The 14,418-nt window shown below is 39.4% G+C and overlaps 1 protein-coding gene across 7 annotated transcripts in view; it reads left to right on the plus strand.

The window, feature by feature from the left end:
* Positions 1-14,418, plus strand: part of tcerg1b (transcription elongation regulator 1b (CA150)) — a 56,076-nt gene that overhangs the window by 25,954 nt on the left and 15,704 nt on the right. For 6 of the 7 annotated variants that reach the window (XM_034178116.1, XM_034178117.1, XM_034178118.1 and 3 more), the window contains 5 exons: positions 2,261-2,396; positions 3,018-3,107; positions 3,230-3,348; positions 13,281-13,431; positions 13,684-13,848. In XM_034178116.1, coding sequence (XP_034034007.1) covers positions 2,261-2,396; positions 3,018-3,107; positions 3,230-3,348; positions 13,281-13,431; positions 13,684-13,848 — 661 coding nt within the window. Of the gene's footprint in view, positions 1-2,260; positions 2,397-3,017; positions 3,108-3,229; positions 3,349-13,280; positions 13,432-13,683; positions 13,849-13,956; positions 14,032-14,138; positions 14,344-14,418 lie in introns of those variants that run through there. The other variant, XM_034178122.1, reaches the window with a different exon arrangement.

The raw sequence follows: 14,418 nt of genomic DNA on the forward strand, positions 1-14,418 counted from the left end.
GACTAACTAACTGTGGAAGATCGCAGGTTCTGCCATATTCAGGCCAGCCACATTATTAGCAAAAGTAGTGGTTTCTTTTTGCACACTTTGAGGCATTCCATCTTTAAATTGTGTAAATGTTGCCTTGCATATTTCTTAAAGTTATGCATTCATTGGTATATTTAGAGAACAAACAATCTTTTCAGTTGTAAAAAAAAAAGAGGTTTGACCACTAAAAACAGTTTGAGCCATGAAACATCAACATACCAAAACTATTAGATCAACCCCAAAGCTAGTGCACTATTATAATAGGACAGCAGGTTGTGAAGAGTTGATAAATAACAAAATTTAATTTATGATATTTACATCATAATGAACAGCCTATATACAACGCGCCACTGGAGAACACAGGCTCTATGCCCGCTTACTGGCTGATTGAAAGGGTGTTGCCCCATCAGCAGTTAGAACTACATCACTTTTTCAAATGATCTGCAGAGTCCCATTGTGATACAGAAAACATGCGTTTGCCTGATACATTATGATCAACGCTAGGCAAGTGATACACATCATGTACACTCTACACCTTTATTTTTAGAAAATGTGCAAATGTTTAGAAATACATGTACAAATTGCAAGAAAAGACAAAGTTTGATATTTTATCCAGTAAACTTTTAAAGTTTAATTTACAGTCTGTGGTTGAAAGCTCTCTGCTAAGAGTGAAAACCTTCATTCCAAGAAGGAATAGGCTGTATTCGGATAAGTATTATATCATAGTGATTGTGTATAAGTTTTATCAGCCACCAATGCCTGGCATGGGGAGAACTATCAAAATTCATGTGGATTGACACACACACACACCCAGCCACCCCCACCCCCTCTCAGCCACCAATGCCTGGCATGGGGAGAACCCATCTACATCTCTGAGGTGGCACCTTATCTGCAGTTCTAAATCCTTGTTCCTGGGGACAGCATTATGAAGAGTTTACCCTGTATTTATTTTGAAGTTGATAAACATAACGCAGTATTGGCCATTAGGTACAGAAAAATCTCAATTTGAGGGTGCATATTGCCATAATGATTAAACCAGATTTAAGGACTTTTTTTTAAGTAGGATGGCATATCTACTCATTCACACATGGTGTCAAATATCATGGGTGTAATATTGGTAGAGGGGAGTATGGGGATAACAAAGCACATGGAAGAAAGTTACTTTGTACTGAATTGTGTATTTATATTCTTACAATCAAAATGTTCAGTATATGATTAGTCAGTAAATGACAAAATACTCACATTTGTTTTTGCTATAAACAGGTCTGAAAACACTAAAGTTTATAGAGTTGTTCAAATCTTTTCAAGGAGAGTCATACAGGTTTGTAGCACCCACGTGCAGCATGTGCAGAGAAAGGATGCATTCATATCAAGGGGGATATTTGAATCTGCTTGGTTATACAACCAAGCTGGCATGCACACCCATGCTATGTGTTCTAGCCAACAGCCAGCAGCAGATAGCCCAGGAGTCTGGGCTCTGTTTATAGCAGTAGGCAGGCTACTGAGCTCCTGCATATATGCATAGGGGCAGCGGCCAGCTATTAAAGCTGAGAGATTTGTGCTGGAGTACAACTGCCACTGAGGTACATATGGTTCAACTGTATGTATCAGATTATTGTTAATATTGTTGTCTTAATATTAATTTTTTTGTTTGAAAACAGTACCAGGTTGTAGCCCATGTCATGGTGGTTCAGAATATGTAACTTTGGGGAGTTCACCTTTTGTAGTTTTAGAGCCTATTCCGGACAGACAGAAAGAAAAAACTATGTATCAGATTATTGTTAATATTGTTGTCTTAATATTATTATTTTTTTTTTTTTGAAAATAGTACCAGGTTGTAGCCCATGTCATGGTGGTTCAGAATATGTAACTTTGGGGAGTTCACCTTTTGTAGATTTAGAGCCTATTCCGGACAGACAGAAAGACAAAAGTAGCCATTTATGGATATGTGTGTGTGTGTGTGTGTGTGTGTGTGTGTGTGTGTGTGTGTGTGTGTGTGTGTGTGTGTGTGTGTGTGTGTGTGTGTGTGTGTGTGTGTGTGTGTGTGTGTGTGTGTGTGTGTGTGTGTTGTTTGATATATTAGTCGCAGGAACAGAAAAGTAACTAAAACAAGAGGTCACTTATAGTCCTGGAAAATATGGTCCACCGTCTGCCACCCTTATTTATTTGCTCCTTTACTGGGTGTCCTCGCCAAACTTCTCCAAGTCTGATTTTTGTATTTTCATTCATGTAGAAAGGAGGAAATGAAGGAAGCAGACTCAGAAAAGGAAGCAGCAATGGAAGCAGAGCTCAGAGCTGCCAGAGAGAGAGCGACAGTGCCTCTTGAAGCCCGGATGACCCAGTTCAAGGACATGCTGTTAGAAAGAGGGGTAATGGAAACTCAACATCTTAAGGTGGCAGGTCTATCCCTGGATGATATATGTTGATCTCAGGAATGCATTTTCATATACAACATTACATTTCAGAAAAATACTGTTGGTATCACAGGACAAAGATGTGAACCCCTTGCCCCATAGTAAAATATTGGTACTTTACAACATAACATGTAGTAAAAATAAATAAATAAACATTTTGAATGACCATGATCTTCTGAACCTAAAGTTAATAAGGTTCTTGGAGTCGGGCTACCCAGCATGCATACAGAGTTTGATCAAAATGTGCCAAAGAAGTGATTATAATTTTGAGCACTTTTTGGTTTGAAAGAAAATCCTCCCAGTGTCCCCGATCTTTGTCTTTTTTATCCTAAAATCAATAGGTTTGAATGCTGATGTGGCTGAAACATACCTTGATGGTTTTGTGTATGTATTCACGACTACAAAATAATCATATTTAATAAATAAATACTTAAATATTTGCAATGAAGTTGGGGCTCACTGTTTTACTTTTGACTAAGTTTGAACGAGTGTTGTTTTAAGTGTGTAATTATAGCTGTAACAGAATCACAAATTATTTTCTGCATTGTCTGTTTTTGTTCCTGGTCTTAACTTTAGGTATCTGCATTCTCAACTTGGGACAAAGAGCTGCATAAGATTGTGTTTGACTCTCGTTACCTTCTGCTCAACCCAAAAGAGAGGAAACAGGTTCAGTTTGCCACTGTTGGTTCTTCTGTCTCTGGATTGTTCTCACATCATAGCTCTTTACACCCGCCTTTAGTATTTTTTTCAATACTGAGCTCATTTTTTTGTGCACATGTTCCAATCAGGTATTTGATCAGTATGTGAAAACACGAGCAGAGGAGGAGAGGAAGGAGAAGAAAAACAAACTGATGCATGCCAAAGATGAGTTCAGGAGGATGATGGAAGAGGCGAAGCTTACAGCCAGGTACATGCAATTGTTTCTGTTGGTGATATGTTATATAGTGTTTTTTTTTTTTCATGCAACAAGAAACAGAATGAATCAAATTTAAGAAATTAGTGACGGTAATATTTGGCATGAAAAGGCTTATTTTGTGCTGAGAGTTACAGTGGGGAAAATAAGTATTTGACCCCCTGTCAGTTTTGCAGGTTTTTCCACCTACAAAGAATGGAGAGGTCTGTAATTTTTATTGTAGGTACACTTCAACTGTGAGAGACAGAATCAAAAAAAAAAAAAATTATAATCCAGAAAATCACATTGTATGATTTTTAAATAATTAATTTGCATTTTATTGCATAAAATACGTATTTGATCCCCTAGAATAACAGAGCTTAACAATTGGTACAGAAACATTTGTCTGCCATTACAGAGGTCAGATGTTTCCTGTAGTTCTTGACCACGTTTTCACACACTGCAGCAAGGATTTTGGTCCACTCCTCCATACAAATCTTCTCCAAAGCTTTCAGATTTGGAGTTTCAGCTGTCTTGACTCTTGTAGAGAAGAATAAAAAAAGACAGAAGTCAGACTACCAGAGTAAGAATTTTAGCAGAGGAAGCTTCTGCAATTTGAAGCGAAACGTCCTCACGTCAAGCAACCCAGTCCAGTCGAAGATTCAAGCTTCTCTACTACATAATTGTTGTCTTCTACCAAGCTCTACAGTTTTGTCCCTGGTGTCCTTAGACAGCTCTTTGGTCTTGGCTATGGTGGACAGGTTGGAGTGTGATTGATTGTGTGGACAGGTGTCTTTTATACAGGTAACAAGTTCAAACAGGTGCAATTAATACAGGTAAAGAGTGCAGAATAAGAGGGCTTCTTAAAGATAAATTAGCAGATCTGTGTGAGCCAGAATTCTTGCTGGTTGGTAGGGGATCAAATACTTATTTTATGCAAATGCAAATGAATTATTTAAAAATCATACAATGTGATTTACTGGATTTTTTTTTTTGTTGTTCTTCTTTTGTTTTTTTTTGTTTTTTTTAGATTCTGTCTCTCACAGTTGAAGTGTACCTATGATAAAAATTACAGACCTCTCCATTCTTTGTAGGTGGGAAAACTTGCAAAACGGACAGTGGGTCAAATACTTATTTTCCCCACTGTACGAAATTTTATTCTGCGCTAAAAATGTTATGGAGATACAAAATTATCTTTGCATGAAATATTAGTGTCAATTGGTTATACAGTATTTTTAATATTCCTCAGAAACTAAATGTAGTTGGATTGTTATTGTTTGGTATGATATTTACCAGTATATCAATCAATCAATCAATTTTTTATATAGCGCCAAATCACAACAAACAGTTGCCCCAAGGCGCTTTATATTGTAAGGCAAGGCCATACAATAATTATGTAAAACCCCAACGGTCAAAACGACCCCCTGTGAGCAAGCACTTGGCTACAGTGGGAAGGAAAAACTCCCTTTTAACAGGAAGAAACCTCCAGCAGAACCAGGCTCAGGGAGGGGCAGTCTTCTGCTGGGACTGGTTGGGGCTGAGGGAGAGAACCAGGAAAAAGACATGCTGTGGAGGGGAGCAGAGATCGATCACTAATGATTAAATGCAGAGTGGTGCATACAGAGCAAAAAGAGAAAGAAACAGTGCATCATGGGAACCCCCCAGCAGTCTACGTCTATAGCAGCATAACTAAGGGATGGTTCAGGGTCACCTGATCCAGCCCTAACTATAAGCTTTAGCAAAAAGGAAAGTTTTAAGCCTAATCTTAAAAGTAGAGAGGGTGTCTGTCTCCCTGATCTGAATTGGGAGCTGGTTCCACAGGAGAGGAGCCTGAAAGCTGAAGGCTCTGCCTCCCATTCTACTCTTACAAACCCTAGGAACTACAAGTAAGCCTGCAGTCTGAGAGCGAAGCGCTCTATTGGGGTGATATGGTACTACGAGGTCCCTAAGATAAGATGGGACCTGATTATTCAAAACCTTATAAGTAAGAAGAAGAATTTTAAATTATATTCTAGAATTAACAGGAAGCCAATGAAGAGAGGCCAATATGGGTGAGATATGCTCTCTCCTTCTAGTCCCCGTCAGTACTCTAGCTGCAGCATTTTGAATTAACTGAAGGCTTTTTAGGGAACTTTTAGGACAACCTGATAATAATGAATTACAATAGTCCAGCCTAGAGGAAATAAATGCATGAATTAGTTTTTCAGCATCACTCTGAGACAAGACCTTTCTGATTTTAGAGATATTGCGTAAATGCAAAAAAGCAGTCCTACATATTTGTTTAATATGCGCTTTGAATGACATATCCTGATCAAAAATGACTCCAAGATTTCTCACAGTATTACTAGAGGTCAGGGTAATGCCATCCAGAGTAAGGATCTGGTTAGACACCATGTTTCTAAGATTTGTGGGGCCAAGTACAATAACTTCAGTTTTATCTGAGTTTAAAAGCAGGAAATTAGAGGTCATCCATGTCTTTATGTCTGTAAGACAATCCTGCAGTTTAGCTAATTGGTGTGTGTCCTCTGGCTTCATGGATAGATAAAGCTGGGTATCATCTGCGTAACAATGAAAATTTAAGCAATACCGTCTAATAATACTGCCTAAGGGAAGCATGTATAAAGTGAATAAAATTGGTCCTAGCACAGAACCTTGTGGAACTCCATAATTAACTTTAGTCTGTGAAGACGATTCCCCATTTACATGAACAAATTGTAATCTATTAGACAAATATGATTCAAACCACCGCAGCGCAGTGCCTTTAATACCTATGGCATGCTCTAATCTCTGTAATAAAATTTTATGGTCAACAGTATCAAAAGCAGCACTGAGGTCTAACAGAACAAGCACAGAGATGAGTCCACTGTCCGAGGCCATAAGAAGATCATTTGTAACCTTCACTAATGCTGTTTCTGTACTATGATGAATTCTAAAACCTGACTGAAACTCTTCAAATAGACCATTCCTCTGCAGATGATCAGTTAGCTGTTTTACAACTACCCTTTCAAGAATTTTTGAGAGAAAAGGAAGGTTGGAGATTGGCCTATAATTAGCTAAGATAGCTGGGTCAAGTGATGGCTTTTTAAGTAATGGTTTAATTACTGCCACCTTAAAAGCCTGTGGTACATAGCCAACTAACAAAGATAGATTGATCATATTTAAAATCGAAGCATTAAATAATGGTAGGGCTTCCTTGAGCAGCCTGGTAGGAATGGGGTCTAATAAACATGTTGATGGTTTGGATGAAGTAACTAATGAAAATAACTCAGACAGAACAATCGGAGAGAAAGAGTCTAACCAAATACCGGCATCACTGAAAGCAGCCAAAGATAACGATACGTCTTTGGGATGGTTATGAGTAATTTTTTCTCTAATAGTTAAAATTTTGTTAGCAAAGAAAGTCATGAAGTCATTACTAGTTAAAGTTAATGGAATACTCAGCTCAATAGAGCTCTGACTCTGTCAGCCTGGCTACAGTGCTGAAAAGAAACCTGGGGTTGTTCTTATTTTCTTCAATTAGTGATGAGTAGAAAGATGTCCTAGCTTTACGGAGGGCTTTTTTATAGAGCAACAGACTCTTTTTCCAGGCTAAGTGAAGATCTTCTAAATTAGTGAGACGCCATTTCCTCTCCAACTTACGGGTTATCTGCTTTAAGCTACGAGTTTGTGAGTTATACCACGGAGTCAGGCACTTCTGATTTAAAGCTCTCTTTTTTTAGAGGAGCTACAGCATCCAAAGTTGTCTTCAATGAGGATGTAAAACTATTGACGAGATACTCTATCTCACTTACAGAGTTTAGGTAGCTACTCTGCACTGTGTTGGTATATGGCATTAGAGAACATAAAGAAGGAATCATATCCTTAAACCTAGTTACAGTGCTTTCTGAAAGACTTCTAGTGTAATGAAACTTATTCCCCACTGCTGGGTAGTCCATCAGAGTAAATGTTATTAAGAAATGATCAGACAGAAGGGAGTTTTCAGGGAATACTGTTAAGTCTTCTATTTCCATACCATAAGTCAGAACAAGATCTAAGATATGATTAAAGTGGTGGGTGGACTCATTTACTTTTTGAGCAAAGCCAATAGAGTCTAATAATAGATTAAATGCAGTGTTAAGGCTGTCATTCTCAGCATCTGTGTGGATGTTAAAATCGCCCACTATAATTATCTTATCTGAGCTAAGCACTAAGTCAGACAAAAGGTCTGAAAATTCACAGAGAAACTCACAGTAACGACCAGGTGGACGATAGATAATAACAAATAAAACTGGTTTTTGGGACTTCCAATTTGGATGGACAAGACTAAGACTCAAGCTTTCAAATGAATTAAAGCTCTGTCTGGGTTTTTGATTAATTAATAAGATGGAATGGAAGATTGCTGCTAATCCTCCGCCCCGGCCCGTGCTACGAGCATTCTGACAGTTAGTGTGACTCAGGGGTGTTGACTCATTTAAACTAACATATTCATCCTGCTGTAACCAGGTTTCTGTAAGGCAGAATAAATCAATATGTTGATCAATTATTATATCATTTACCAACAGGGACTTAGAAGAGAGAGACCTAATGTTTAATAGACCACATTTAACTGTTTTAGTCTGTGGTGCAGTTGAAGGTGCTATATTATTTTTTCTTTTTGAATTTTTATGCTTAAATAGATTTTTGCTGGTTATTGGTAGTCTGGGAGCAGGCACCGTCTCTACGGGGATGGGGTAGTGAGGGGATGGCAGGGGGAGAGAAGCTGCAGAGAGGTGTGTAAGACTACAACTCTGCTTCCTGGTCCCAACCCTGGATAGTCACGGTTTGGAGGATTTAAGAAAATTGGCCAGATTTCTAGAAATGAGAGCTGCTCCATCCAAAGTGGGATGGATGCCGTCTCTCCTAACAAGACCAGGTTTTCCCCCAGAAGCTTTGCCAATTATCTATGAAGCCCACCTCATTTTTTGGACACCACTCAGACAGCCAGCAATTCAAGGAGAACATGCGGCTAAACATGTCACTCCTGGTCTGATTGGGGAGGGGCCCAGAGAAAACTACAGAGTCCGACATTGTTTTTGCAAAGTTACACACCGATTTAATGTTAATTTTAGTGACCTCCGATTGGCGTAACCGGGTGTCATTACTGCCGACGTGAATTACAATCTTACCAAATTTACGCTTAGCCTTAGCCAGCAGTTTCAAATTTCCTTCAATGTCGCCTGCTCTGGCCCCCGGAAGACAATTGACTATGGTTGCTGGTGTCGCTAACTTCACATTTCGCAAAACAGAGTCGCCAATAACCAGAGTTTGATCCTCGGCGGGTGTGTCGTCGAGTGGGGAAAAACGGTTAGAAATGTTAACGGGTTGGTGATGTACACGGGGCTTCTGTTTAGGGCTACGCTTCCTCCTCACAGTCACCCAGTCAGCCTGCTTTCCCGGTTGCTCGGGATCTGCCAGGGGGTAACTAACGGCGGCTAAGCTACCTTGGTCCGCACCGACTACAGGGGCCTGGCTAGCTGTAGAATTTTCCACGGTGCGGAGCCGAAAACTTCCAACCAAATGTTTTCCAACTTGGGTTGCTTAAGCATTTCTGTGGAGAAACCCAGGACTTCTCCCACTCTTTGTCTTCAATTATGCTGTTGACCTTTAATTTCCATTTACCTGCAATCTTTAATGTATTGTTGGCTGAATCCACCTGAATCTTACTGTATAGAAAAGGTATAAGACCAGAAAGTCTCATACTAGCGTTATTTCCGGTCTAGGAGGCTGGATACAAAACACTCACATGGCTTAATGTATGTTTTGCAGTCAATGATGGGCATGATTAAACTCAAATTCCTTTTAAAACTGAATTATATTGTGCTTTTTCCATTGGTTGCAGCCACCAGAGAGTCCCAACCACATGTTGTATCATGTGTACCGGGTGCCTATTATTTTAAATTTATTAATTTATGTTGAGTGGCATGTTGCTAAACTAGACATAAATGTCATTCTGACATCATACCAGCAACATCAAACAATTAACACCTTTTACTGGAGTTTCTATGACTGGGAAAGGATAGACAATATATATATATATATATATATATATATATATATATATATATATATATATATATATATATATATATATATATATATATATATATATATATATATATATATCTTTCAGAAAGGTGCTGTTGGGTGGACAGCAGCTAACTGAGCCATCAAAAATAAATAAATAAAAATGCATGTGCGTGCGCACCCACCCACCCACCCACACACACACACACACACACACACACACACACACAAGAAAAACACAAGCTGAATGCACACTGTAAAACAGTTTGTAATAAAAGTAATTAGCAGCTTTGTGTAAATACACATATGACTCCTGTGTGTATGCATGTTCCTGACTTCTGTTGCAACATTTTGTCACAGATAAGGTTCATCCAGGAAACAATGGAAAAAAGCTATTTTGTAGCAGCACTTTGTGTATTTTGATAAAAACAAACATTTAGAGAGTTTTAGAGCGTACGGCCGTTGACAGACCACACGCGGCAGTGATAAACGCTTGAGGTACGTGTTTGTGTGCAGCGGCTTCAAATTCAAATTTATTTATATAGCACATTTAAAACACAGCTGCAGCTGACCAAAGTGCTTCACAATAATAGCAATACAAAAGTGTAAAATATTAAAGGAAAGGAATAAAATAAATAAATAATCTAAAAATACAGAGCAGAATAGCAGAGCAAAGCATACCCTACTTAGCCAGTGTTGAAAGCCAGGGAGAAGAGATGAGTTTTCAGTCTGGACTTAAACTGTCCCACAGACTCTGAGGACCTGACAGTCAGCGGAAGATCGTTCCAGAGTCGTGGTGCTGCCACAGAAAAGGCTCTATCACCTCTAGATTTAAGCCTGGCTTTAGGAACAGCCAGGAGAAGCTGGTCAGCTGACATCAGAGCCCTACGTGGAGTGTACGGCTGCAAGAGCTCACTCAGATACATCGGGCCTATACAGTGCAGACACTTAAAAACAATCAGCAAAACTTTATATTTAACACGAAAGAAGACAGGGAGCCAGTGTAAGGTGCAGAGCACAGGGGTGATGTGCTCATGCTTCTTTGTTTTAGTCAAAAGGCGGGCTGCAGCATTCTGTACACTCTGCAGGCACTGTAGGGAGCGCTGGTCCAGCCCAACATAGAGAGCATTACAATAATCCAGACGTGACGTTATAAATGCATGGATAGCTCTTTCAAAATCAACTCGAGTAAAATAAGATTTAATCTTGGAAAGAGTCCTCAGCTGAAAGAAGCTGGCCCTGATGACAGAGCTGATGTGCTTATCAAATCTGAACAATGGGTCAACTATCACCCCTAGATTTTTTACAAAAGGGCGGCAAAAAGTGGACAGAGGACCAATAACACTGTCTTGTCCTTGTAGAGGGTTTTACTTTGCCCGAACACTAAAATCTCAGTTTTATTTTTATTAAGATTCAGAAAATTAGCTCTCATCCGGACTTGTAATCATTTAGACAGTCCTGTACTATTTTTACAGCAGCCTGGGTATCACACGAAATTACAGGAAGGTAAATCTGAATGTCGTCTGCAAAACAATGAAAACAGACTTTGTGCTTTTTAAAAACAGACCCAAGAGGGATCATGTACAAAGCAAAGAGAAGTGGTGCTAAAATTGAGCCCTGGGGCACGCCATATTTAAGAGGAGACACAGAGGAAGAGTATTGTCCTACATTAACAGAAAAACTTCTGTTGGAAAGATAGGACCGAAACCAATTTAGCGCTGAACCCTTAATACCTATGTGCGTCTCAAGCTGAGTCACAAGGACACTGTGGTCCACTGTGTCAAAGGCTGCAGATAAATCTAAAAGCAGAAGAACCGCAGAGTTCCCAGCATCAAGAGTTAAAAGAAGGTCATTGAAAACTTTTAAAAGGGCTGTTTCAGTACTGTGTCTTAATTTAAAACCAGATTGAAACTTCTCCCCTATTACAATAAGATCCAGATATGCCTGCAATTGGTCATAAACAGCTTTCTCTAAGACTTTAGACACAAATGGCAATTTAGAGATCGGTCTATAGTTGGACAACACATTTGGGTCAAGATTGTTCTTTTTGATGAGCGGCTGGACTACAGCATGTTTAAGAGCTGACGGAAAACAGCCACTTGATAGAGAAGCGTTCACAAGTTCAGCAATGTATGGACCAATACACTGAAAAACATCTTTAAACAAATGACCTGGAACAATGTCCAAAGTGCAGGAAGAAGACTTAAGATGATTAACATGACTTAAGATGATTTAAGTCATGCTTAAATCATGTCCATTCTCATGAAATCTTGCCTTTCCAGCCCTATTAAGAGTGTGTGTGTGTGTGTTTGTGTATGTAATATATATGTATATGTGTGCGCATCTCTGAAAACTTACGGGTTATCTGCTTTAAGCTACGAGTTTGTGAGTTATACCACGGAGTCAGGCACTTCTTATTTAAAGCTCTCTTTTTCAGAGGAGCTACAGCATCCAAAGTTGTCTTCAATGAGGATGTAAAACTATTGACGAGATACTCTATCTCACTTACAGAGTTTAGGTAGGTAGGTACTCTGTACTGTGTTGGTATATGGCATTAGAGAACATAAAGAAGGAATCATATCCTTAAACCTAGTTACAGTGCTTTCTGAAAGACTTCTAGTGTAATGAAACTTATTCTCCACTGCTGGGTAGTCCATCAGAGTAAATGTAAATGTTATTAAGAAATGATCAGACAGAAGGGAGTTTTCAGGGAATACTGTTAAGTCTTCTGTTTCCATACCATAAGTCAGAACAAGATCTAAGATATGATTAAAGTGGTGGGTGGACTCATTTACATTTTGAGCAAAGCCAATAGAGTCTAATAATAGATTAAATGCAGTGTTGAGGCCGTCATTCTCAGCATCTGTGTGGATGTTAAAATCGCCCACTATAATTATCTTATCTGAGCTAAGCACTAAGTCAGACAAAAGGTCTGAAAATTCACAGAGAAACTCACAGTAGCGACCAGGTGGACGATAGATAATAACAAATAAAACTGTTTTTTGGGACTTCCAATTTGGATGGACAAGACTAAGAGTCAAGCTTTCAAATGAATTAAAGCTCTGTCTGGGTTTTTGATTAATTAATAAGATGGAATGGAAGATTGCTGCTAATCCTCCGCCCCGGCCCATGCTACGAGCATTCTGACAGTTAGTGTGACTCGGGGGTGTTGACTCATTTAAACTAACATATTCATCCTGCTGTAACCAGGTTTCTGTAAGGCAGAATAAATCAATATGTTGATCAATTATTATATCATTTACCAACAGGGACTTAGAAGAGAGAGACCTAATGTTTAATAGACCACATTTAACTGTTTTAGTCTGTGGTGCAGTTGAAGGTGCTATATTATTTTTTTCTTTTTGAATTTTTATGCTTAAATAGATTTTTGCTGGTTATTGGTGGTCTGGGAGCAGGCACCGTCTCTACGGGGATGGGGTAATGAGGGGATGGCAGGGGGAGAGAAGCTGCAGAGAGGTGTGTAAGACTACAACTCTGCTTCCTGGTCCCAACCCTGGATAGTCACGGTTTGGAGGATTTAAGAAAATTGGCCAGATTTCTAGAAATGAGAGCTGCTCCATCCAAAGTGGGATGGATGCCGTCTCTCCTAACAAGACCAGGTTTTCCCCAGAAGCTTTGCCAATTATCTATGAAGCCCACCTCATTTATTGGACACCACTCAGACAGCCAGCAATTCAAGGAGAACATGCGGCTAAACATGTCACTCCCGGTCCGATTGGGGAGGGGCCCAGAGAAAACTACAGAGTATATGCACTAACCACTCTTTGAAAAAGACTGCCTTAACATAAGGGGTACATCAAAAAGGTGTTTTAATCATCGAAATTCAGCATGAAAAGTAAGTGATATAATTTAATTATGCAGTGTTAATTTTTTAATTTGTACAGGACAACGTTCAGTGAATTTGCAGTGAAGTATGGCCGAGATCCACGATTTAAGACCATAGAGAAGATGAAGGACAGGGAAGCCATCTTCATCGAATTCATTACTGCTATGAGAAAGAGAGAAAAAGAGGATTCCAAGTCCAGAGGAGATAAGGTATCATTCACTCACTCTACAGTTCCAGCTTCTCACTCTCAAACAAGAAGGCAGGATGGCATTGAACTCAGTGTCTGTCATTGTATAATAGTAAAATCCTGTCAACTGTAAAAGTTGTCTGCTGTACCCAGCCGTGACCTCTGTAGGACCTGTAGAGGTTATGTTGTGAGAAGAAACCAAATGGAGTCTTGCATTGTATTATTATTGTTATTTTAATATTTAGACTAGTTGTTCTGTTGCATGTTATTCCAGGTGAAGCAGGACTTCTTTGACTTACTGAGCGAGCAGCATGTAGAGGGGGGGCAGCGTTGGAGCAAAGTGAAGGAACGGTTGGAAACAGATCCTCGATACAAGACTGTGGACAACTCATCACTCAGAGAAGAACTTTACAAGCAGTACATGGAAAAGCTAGCCAAGGTAGGTTGTGTGTGGGTGTGGCCACACTGAGCACATTGTGTTGCTACTGTCAGACAGAGCAAAACTTGTCACTCTCATGGGAGAACTGTTTTTGCTGTTCCCCTCTAGTTAGCTGGTAGATTGCTCAAACTCCCACGGCTCTGCCCATCAGTTAATGTTAGCAGCCACAGCTTTCAACAGAAGGTGCCAAACGTCAGAATCTGACATCTACTCCACTTTTTTTTTCCTTTTTTTTTTTTTTACTCCTACCGACACAGATTTGAACATAACACTTCCAAATATATTTTCAGGACGGGATGTGTGTTTCTCATTGTGTGTCGCATGATGGTGACTTGAGTGCAGCAAAATTTCACCCATCGTTCACACAACAGAGCCTCTGTGTCTACTTTTTAAACATAATCATGCTGTAAGTATCTGTGCAGCTACTCTATAACCCACATTAAATTTTTTCTCAACAATTTCCTAAGCTTTCAAAGACGAAAGTTCACCTTCACAGCCTCTTCCATATCCCCTGCAGGCTTAATTATTTTTTGTTTGTTGTGCTGTTTCTAGCTCTTTCATCAGTAGCTA

Source organism: Thalassophryne amazonica, chromosome 9 (assembly GCF_902500255.1).
Source record: "Thalassophryne amazonica chromosome 9, fThaAma1.1, whole genome shotgun sequence".
Classification (NCBI taxonomy): domain Eukaryota; kingdom Metazoa; phylum Chordata; class Actinopteri; order Batrachoidiformes; family Batrachoididae; genus Thalassophryne; species Thalassophryne amazonica.